Here is a 9,313-nt window from a genome sequence, read left to right as displayed (position 1 = left end):
GAGTGAAGCTGAGCAGAACCTGCAGAGGACCAAGATGTGCTCCAACACCCTGGCCAGCAAGTTCCAGGAGCACTGCCCTGACATCGAGCGGCAGGAAGCTGAGCTCTACAAACTCAACCAGCGCTTCAACAACCTCAGCAAGCAGATTGACCACAGGTGAGGCCCAAGGGCAACACCAGCCTCGAGGGCACTGCATCTGCAAGAGGCATAACACCCTCATGGGAATGAGGAGCTGCAGGAGGGTGTCCAGGGAGGTGTAAGGAGGAAGAGGCTGCTGGCAGGCTCTGGCTGGGTGGGTCTGGGCAGCTTTTGAGGACTTGGGCAAGTGAACAACTCTGGCTCAAATCCATGTCTTCAGGGAGCAGGGGAAGCAGGGATGGGTTAAGAGGTGTTTGCAGAGGACACATGAGCTGTGACAGAGCTGATTTCCCCCACAGGACACAGACCCTGCAGAAAGCCAGAAGTGCCTATTCCAACTACCGCACCAGCTACGACCAGGTGAACCAGTTCCTGAGCAGCATCCCCAACTACGAGCCACAGGAGACAGACAACATCCAGCAAGTGGAGATGAAGCTGAAGAACCAAGCGGTAACTCACGGGATCAGTTAGGCTGGGAGGGACCACGAGAGGTCATCTGGGCCAACCTCCTACTCCAGCAGGGCCAGCCCAGAGCACAGGGCTCAGGATTGCATCCAGAAGGCTCTGGAATATCTCCAGTGAGGGAAAATCCATGACTTCTCTGGGCAACCTGTTCAGTGCTCAGTGACTGCACAGGAAAGAAGTTCTTCCTTGTATCCAGGTGGAACTTCCTGGACATCAAGTTTTGGCCATTACCTCTTGGTTTATTGGTTTCCACCACTGAGCAGAGTCTGATCATCCTCTTGGCACTTCCCATTCGTGTACTCGTACCAGGAGCTCTGGGCTCCACAGGACAGCACAGTACTAAAGAAACAGAACTTGAATAGCTCCTGAATGTGAAACATTAAAACAGAACCACTTAGTAGGTTTGGTTTCGTGCCATGAGGTCCCACTGGCCTCCTGTGCCTCAGCCACACGGAGCAGGGCAGGGAGGAGGTGGCAGTTCTCAGTGTTGTGGTGTTGATGGCAAACCCTCAGAATGGCTGAGTGATCAGCAGGTGCTGTGTTCCCTCTGACACGTGTCTCTGTGCACACCAGGCACTGCTCAATGACATTGCAAGCAAGGAGCAGGAGGTGCAGAACGTGTCAGCCACGGCCCAGCAGTACCAGCAGGCAGTGAAGGTAAGTGCTGCAGCTCTGCTGGTGGCAGAACATACATGGAAACAGAGCAGTTTGCTTAGAAGGGACCTTTAAAGACCATCTCATTTCACCTCCCACTAGCCCAGGCTGCTCCAAGCCCTGTCCAACCTGGCCTGGAACACTCCCAGGGATGGAGCAGCCACAGCTGCTCTGGGCAACCTGTGCCAGTGCCTCAGCACCTCACAGGGAGGAATTCCTGCCCAGTATCCCGCCTGTCCCTGCCCTCTGGCAGTGGGAAGCCATTCCCTGTGTCCTGTCCCTCCATCCCTTGTCCCAAGTCCCTCTGCAGCTCTCCTGGAGCCCCTTTAGGCACTGGGAGGGGCTCTGAGGTCTCCTTGGACCCTTCTGCTCTCCAGGCTGGACACCCCCAGCTCTCCCAGCCTGGCTCCAGAGCAGAGGTTGGGGTTTTGTGGCCTCCCCTGGACCTGCTCCAACAGGTCCAAGTCTTTCCTGTAGTGAAGACCCCGGGCCTGGACATGGTGCTCCAGGTGGGATCTCACCAAAGCAGGGCAGAGGGGCAGAATCACCTACGTCCTACGATGAGCCACTAGAGAAAGCCTTTGCCCTTCCACATCTTCTGATGAGCCACGGCCAGGGTGTATCTCCCCTCGTGTTGGCAGCTCGTGGCCGTGAGCCTGGCAGCTGGCACTGCTGTCTGTGAGGAGGGTTTCCACCCCAAGCCAAGCATCAGTGTGGTAACTGAGACATCAGCACACACCTCCAGCTGAGCTGCCACAGCGACCCAGCTCAGAACCTGCTGGGAGGTCCTGCCAACAGCTCTGGGTCCTCCAACCTCAGCAGTTCCGCAAAAAACAGGTCGAGGGAGGAAGCTATTAAATCCGGGGCTTAGGAGCAGCCTGTGCATGAAGGGAACCCAGGAACCTCACCTTTCTCCTGGGAACATCTTCCCCCAGGACTACGAGCTGGAAGCTGAGAAGCTCCGGTCCATCCTGGACCTAGAGAACGGCCGGAATGGGTACATGAGCAAGAAGCCCAGGCTGCAGTCTCCAGCTGCCAAAGTGAAAGAAGAGGTAAGGAGGAGCCTGCAAAGCTGAAGCAGATGGCACAGGACCCACTGGGGATTTGCACACACATATTTTACTGTCGAGGGCTCTGATCCCAGAGAGGACCCCAGGGGAGGGCAGAGAATCGGGGGGGAGGGATTTGTCATCATTCCTAGCCCATCTAATTTTAGAGCTGGTTTGGCCAGAATGAGAGAGGGAAAGTGCTGGATTTCATGCTTTTTGAAAGGGACAAAGAGGGAGAAAAGCCCCAAACATGACAGTTTTTCCCCTCAAAGAGAGATTTCACCACCAAAACAGAAGTTCTTACAGTGAGAACAGACCACAAACAACTGATTTATGCAGGATCTGTTTGCTACCTGCTTCAAACTCCTCCTGCCTATGGAGGCAGGTAGAAATGCCCACCTGGTTCCTCCCGAGCTGCACTTCTGTTTGCTGATTTTGAGCAGGAACTCACAGTATGACCACAAGCATGAGAACCCTCCTCCTCCCCCAGAGCCTGGCAGTGCCACCACTGTAAAGGTCTTCAGAAGAGCACCCAGGGTATGTTGTTTCTCCTCCTCTCATCCTCTTCCCAACACGTTTTTGCTCCCTAGGAAGCTGTTCTGGCAGCCAAGTACACGGAGGTGAACGCTGTGAACAGGCAGAGGCTGCAGAACCTGGAGTTTGCACAGAGCCTCCTGCGGCAGGTGGGTGACCCCCAGAGCACCACACACAGGGCTCTGCTGCCACAGGCCAACTGGGAACCAGTCCAGCCAACTGGCAACCAGTCCAGCCAGTGCCTCGTCCCCAGAGACCCTGAGCAGCAGACACTTAAACCAGACCACCCCCCTGTGCTCCTTAGTCCCATTTCCCACTCGCCCTAGGAAGTTTTTTGCCATCCCATGCCAGAATTCCTGTCCCTTGTGGCTAAAACCTTTGTTCTAACAGCCACAGGCAGGGCAGGAAGCATTTCTCAGGCTGGGAACCCAAAGAGAAATCTGTCTGCAAATACCTCCTGCTCAGTGTTGGCCTTAGCTCAACATCCTCTTGTGGCTGTGTCACAGGAGGCACCAATGCCCTGACCTAGGTCAACACCAGTGTGGCAGGAGCAAGGCCATGACTGTCCCTCTGTTCAGTGCTGGAGAGGCACCTCCAGTGTCCAGTTCTAGGCCCCTCATGGCAAGGACACTGAGGGGCTGGAGAGTGTCCAGGGGAGGGCACAGAGCTGGGGAAGGGACTGGAGCACCAGGAGAGGCTGAGGGAACTGTGGGGGCTCAGTCTGGAGAAAAGGAGCCTCAGGAGGAACCTTCTTACTCTCTCCAACTCCTGCCAGGAGGTGCAGCCAGGTGGGGTCTGTGATGCTATGATGATCAGCCAGGTGGGGTCTGTGATGCTATGACGATAAAAGCACCAGAAGTATTATTATTTTGGGGGTTTTTTTTGATTACACATTCCTTTTCCACAACAGCAACCAGAGGCTCAAGTGACACAAGACTTTGCCCAGACCAAAAGGTCTGTGAGACCCGTGGAAGAAGTCTGGAAGTTGAAGAAAGAGCTGGAGGATGAGACTCAGCGTAGGCAACAGCTCGAAGCAGAGATCAAAGCCATCCAGAACAACATTGTTCACCTGCAAAACCAGAAGCCCCAAGAGACTGTGGTTAAGAAAGAACTGGTGAAGAAGGTGCCTGACCCTCAGCTGGAGGAGAGCTTCCACAAGCTGCAGCAAAACCTAGCAGAGGAGCAGCGCAAGAACCAGGTGCTGCAGGATGAGCTGGAGGCTCTCAAAATCCGCCTGCGTGTTTTGGAGCACGAGAAGAAGGAAGGAGGGCAGGAGTACATCGTCAAGGAGGTGCTGAGGATTGAACAAGATAAGGCTCAAGCTGATGAAATCCTGAAGCTTAAAGAAGAACTGGAAGAGCTGAGGAGGCAGGAGGGGACCAGGGAGAACGAAGTCATCCTCTTGCGCCAGCAAATTGCTGTGCTGTCCAGTGAGAAGAACAAAGAGCAGGAGAAGGTGACGGAGAAGGAGGTGCTGAAGCTGCAGAACGATCCCCAGCTGGAGATGGAGTTCCGGATGTTGCAGGAGAACAAGGAGAGGGAGAGTGCCCTTCGACAGAAGCACGAAGAGGAGCTCAGCTTCCTCCAGGAGAAGCTCAAACGTCTGGAGAAGGAACGGGCCATCGCCGAGGGCAAGATCACTGTCAAAGAGGTGCTGAAGGTAGAGAAAGACTTGGTCATCGAGAGAGAGGTGAACGAGCTCCGGCGCCAGTACGAAGATGAGAAGTCCAAGGGACGTTCCAACGAGCGGGAGAAGGCTGAGCTCCTCAGGAAGATCCAGCTGCTGGAGGAAGAGAACTCCAAGGTGGTTGTTCAGGAGAAGGTGCGTGAGATCGTGCGCCCAGATCCCAAGGCTGAAAATGAAGTTGCCAACCTTCGCCTGGAGCTGGTCGAACAGGAGAGGAGATACCGCGGTGGGGACGAGCAGCTGAAGAGCTGCCAGAACGAGCTGTCTGCTCTGAAGAACAGAGGGCCGCTGGTAGAAGTCAAAGAAGTCATTAAGGAGGTCATTAAGTACAAGAATGATCCAGAAACTGAAAAGGAGCTGCAGCGACTCCGGGAGGAAATCATAGAGAGGACTGGAGCTATCGAAAGAGCTGACCTGGAGATCTACCAGCTGAAACAAGAGATACAAGCGCTGAAAGATACCAAGCCTCAAGTGCAAATGAAGGAAGTTGTTCAAGAAATTCTGCAGTTTCGGGAAGACCCCAAGACGAGAGAGGAGGTGGAGTCGCTGAGAGTGCAGCTAGCAGACGAGCAGATGAAGCACATCGACCTGGAGAGGGAGCGGCTCCTCCAAGAAGAGAAGGTTAGACAGAAGGAGGAAGAACTTTCCCAGGTGAAGGAGAAAGTGGTCCAGCAGGAAGTAGTGAAGTACGAGCAAGATCCTGCCTTGAAAGCTGAAGTCAGTTCCTTCTCCCAGAGCATCGAGAGCGAGCTGAAGCAGATCGACGTCCTCCGCGAAGAGCTGCGCAAGCTGCAGAGGAGGAGGTCGGAGCTGGAGCGGCAGCTGGAGGAGCTGGAGAAGGAGAGACAGGCCCGAAGGGAGGCCGAGCTGGAGGTGCAGAGGCTGAGGATTCGGCTGAGCGAGCTGGAAGAACAGGAGAGGGAGACAACAGAACGTGTGACTGTGAAACAGAAAGTGATCCTGCAGCAGGACCCCCAGCAGGAGAAGGAGCACTCCCTCCTCAAGCTGGAGCTGGAAGAAGAGAAGCACCGGAGACAAGTCTTGCAAACTGAACTAGAAGCTCTGAGAAAGAAGCTCCTTGCTTTGGAGAAGATGGAGGTCAAAGAGAAAGTGGTCTTTTCAGAGAGTGTCCAGGTGGACAAAGGAGACACAGAGTACGAGATCCAAAAGCTGAAGAGCAATCTGGAGGAGGAAAGCAGGCGCAAGAGGGAGCTGGATGCAGACATCAACCGCCTGGAAACCAGGCTGTCCGAGGTGGAGTTCAACAACTCCAAGTCATCAAAGGAGCTAGACCTGCTGAGGGAGGAAAACCACAAACTACATCTGGAGAAACAGAACCTGCTGATGGAAACAAGGAGACTGCAGTCAGAGATCGAACTCACAGCAACAGAAGCTCAGGACCTGAGAAACATGACCCATGTAGACAGCGGAATAAACCTGGACTCCAGATTCCAGGCTCTGGAGAGAGAGTTGGAGGATCTGAAGCAGCTCTCCAGGGAGAAAGATGCAGAGATAGAGCAGCTCCAGAACCGCCTCAAGACGGTGGCTATCAAGAGGGAGCAGAGAGAGAACCACCTGAGGCGCTCCATCGTGGTCATCGAAAGAGATGTCTCCAGAGGAGGCTCACGTGTTTGGCCTCATTGAGTGGAGCCTGTTTGTCAAACTCAAGAGTCAGGAGTGTGACTGGGAGGAGATCTCAATCAAGGGCCCCAACGGGGAGTCATCCGTGATCCTCGACAGGAAGTCTGGCAGGGAGTTCTCAATCGAGGACGCCCTGAAGAGCGGGAGGCTAACCATGGCCCAGTATGACAGTTACCTCAACAAGGAGATGTCTATCCAGGAGTTGGCAGTCCTGGTGTCCGGAACGAATTACACAGCGCTCCCTCCACTTTAGAAACTTCACTTAGGAGCAGCAAGGAAGAGCTGCAGCACCTGTTAGACAACCAGATCACTGCAAGTCCTCACCCTCCTTCGCATCCTCCCAAACGCTAGAGCCTCTGCCCCAGCCATGACGCCACTGCTTGCTGCCTCACGCTGCAGAAAAGCACCACCAGGAGGGGAAAACATCTGTCAGCACTACAGCAGAACCTCCTGCCCCTCTTCATCCCTGCCTAACAGAAAGCCTTAGGACAGTGAAGTGCCTGAAGTCCAAACACTCAGCAGAACCTGCACTTTCCTCGGGTGGTCACACACGAAGCTGTGTGCGGCCGTCGGGAGAGAGACCGAAGGTCACGGTGCCTCTGAGGTGACCAGCAGGAGCTGGTTATGTCAGCTGCATGTTGGGAAGCCAGAGAGTTCCACCATGGACAACTGACTCGATGATGGGCTCATCCTCTGAGAAAATCAGCTCTGTGAACAGCAAGGTGTGCTGAATGTGAGACCTAGCGAGCGCCTCGCTCACCTGAGTGCCTGTGCTGAGGGGAGCAGTGAAGATGGATCGGATGGCACCAGCCAGCGATCCAGGAGGAGCAGCCACGTGCCACAGAGGTGAGGAGAAGGAAGCTGAAGAGGTGGCAGTACGGCCTGACACGAGGGGCAGTGTCCAGCATCACCTGGAACCCAACACCGAGCGCTCCACACACCGCTAGCTTACCCCAGGGGGAAAAGCTGTTCGTGCTGGTGTTTCCCTGGATGGAGTTCCATGCAGCTACATGGTTCATTTAACTTGTGTAAGGGAGTGGGAAATAGAGGGGAATCCTATTTATAGTACAGAATAAAGTGCAGTGGTTCCAGGCAGAAGGTGGTTGGTCTTTGTTACTCACAGCACCTCTTGGCTTTTGCCTTCACGAGAAGTTGCCATTCCAGAGGCAAAATTAAAACACTAAGACTACTCATTTTAGCTGTTGACTCTTTTCCAAGAGGGAAATTGTTGGAGCAGCACTGAAGCTGGGACTAATTAGCAGCATTAGAGGGGAGTGACCTGCACTAAGGAATCGGACTGTGGCTGCAGGAAAACACTGGATTACACTGGGATGGTCCCAGGGCCTTCCACATTCAGGGCACGTTCACTTCCCCTTTCCCAGATTTCAGCTAATCCCCGATCCCTGCTCATCCTTCCTGGCTTTGGGGATCACCTCCACTGTTGCACCTTGTGAAGGGAAGGACCAGTCAGGACCCCACAGGGTCTGAGCCCCACACATCCCTCCCCACAGGTGTCTCCAGCAGGGGCACCCCCACCCCACAGCAGCTCCAGCAGAGCTGTGCCACTCACCACACAGGAGACCCGAGCCAAAACATCAGCAATCCCTCCAGAAACAGGTGATCGAGGGTCCAAGCTGCAACACAAATCCTTGCAAACAAAGGAAACTAGAGGTAAGGAGATGGGAAAAAAAAAAAGCATTTTGGAAAGTTTGAAACAATTTATTCAGTTGTTCTGTACAAGATTAACAGTTTTCATACCACCCCCATCATCCTCAGCAAGACAGTCCCAACACACACCAAAAAAATAGACTCACAAACTGCAGCTCTTGCACCCGAAAGGAACTGCCATCCCAAGGAAGTGCCATGGGAGCTCTGCCTGCCCATCCCACCTTGAAGTGCTGCCTGGCAGTGCCAGGCTGGCTCCCCTCAGCTGCCAGGGCCCTGCTCCAGGTCCTGCCTTGCTGCCACTCCGACCACACCACTCACTCATTCGCTATCGCATGTAAAGAAAAAATACCCCACAGAATTCCCACCCAGTAAACGTTTCCCTGAGGCAAGAGGCTTCGCTGAATTCCTAGAGGAGGGCGTTCCGCTCGGGCCTGGGGCTGCCCAGCAGCACTTGGTGAGAGCAGAGAGAGGGAGGAGAACCTTGGCCACGAGCTCAGCCCAGTCCTGCCAGGGCTCCCAGGGCTCCTGCAGCTCCCGGGGGAAGCTGAGGGGGCAAAGTCCCTCTGAGGATTGGCCTTCCACAGGTGCCACGGACACCCACTGCTCAGAGACCACCACCACTGCCCTGCCCAGCACCACCAGTTCTGTCTTTGGCTCTTGTGCTACGACCTAGGGATTCTCTGTAAACAGACTGGCAATCTGAGCTGCATTCCTCATGTGGAAACACAGACAATCCACTGATCCCGGGAAACCAGGCACCAGCTCAGGTGGAGAGCAGTCTGTCCTGGAGTCTAACAGAGAAAACAGAGGTATTTGCTGGTATCCTGGGGTCAACAGCCTTCCCCAGAGCTCAGGCAGGAAGCTCATTTGCCTGAGATACCAGTAAATTCCAGAGGGATCAGTGCTGGCAGGGCTGGGATGTGGCTGTGGGGCCTGGGAAGGCAGGAAACAGCCTCGGGCAGCACCCGGGGCCACAGCCTGCCCCCAGCTCAGGGGGGAGTTTCAGTCCAGAAGTCAAAAGTCAACCAGAAAAGTCAATCCCCAGCTGGAGCTGGTCCCTGTTCCTGCAGCTGTGCCAAGCACATGATCCCAGTGCAGACATCACTGAGGAGAGCAATAGTTTCCTCTGGAATTCATGTGACTAGTAGTGACCTTGTTTCATCTCAGTCACTCCCTCTGCCCACCAAAGAGATCCCAGCTGACAACCCTAGGAAAGAATGGCTTTAGGGGAGGGTCTGGAACCCGCCTGCACGTGCTTGGCTGAGAACTGGTGCTCCTGCTGGATTTGGGACGCGTTCAGTCCCCAGCACACCACTAAGTCCAGACAGTGCAGCTTGTTTTGTTTTTCTGATGTGCAACCATAAAAAGCTCTATTAAATAAACCAGAATACACTTTAAATACAGACTGATTAAAAAAGGGTTGAGGAGCACACAAAAGAGGGCTGAAATGTGTGTCACTAGTCCATTCTTGCTCCAC

The 9,313-nt window shown here is 54.4% G+C and overlaps 1 protein-coding gene across 1 annotated transcript in view; it reads left to right on the top strand.

The window, feature by feature from the left end:
• PPL (periplakin) overlaps positions 1-6,421 on the top strand; it is a gene marked incomplete at its 5' end in the record, with an annotated part of 15,445 nt that extends 9,024 nt beyond the window's left edge. The window contains 7 exon segments of the mRNA XM_009075607.1: positions 1-156; positions 438-588; positions 1,177-1,260; positions 2,193-2,309; positions 2,897-2,989; positions 3,751-6,125; positions 6,127-6,421. The exon segment at positions 1-156 is cut by the window's left edge and continues 31 nt beyond it. Of these exon segments, the coding sequence (XP_009073855.1) occupies positions 1-156; positions 438-588; positions 1,177-1,260; positions 2,193-2,309; positions 2,897-2,989; positions 3,751-6,125; positions 6,127-6,421 (3,271 nt within the window).
• Positions 6,422-9,313: the final 2,892 nt, after the last annotated feature.

Source organism: Acanthisitta chloris, unplaced genomic scaffold (assembly GCF_000695815.1).
Source record: "Acanthisitta chloris isolate BGI_N310 unplaced genomic scaffold, ASM69581v1 scaffold3400, whole genome shotgun sequence".
Classification (NCBI taxonomy): domain Eukaryota; kingdom Metazoa; phylum Chordata; class Aves; order Passeriformes; family Acanthisittidae; genus Acanthisitta; species Acanthisitta chloris.
This window is presented reverse-complemented; position numbering and strand designations above follow the sequence as displayed.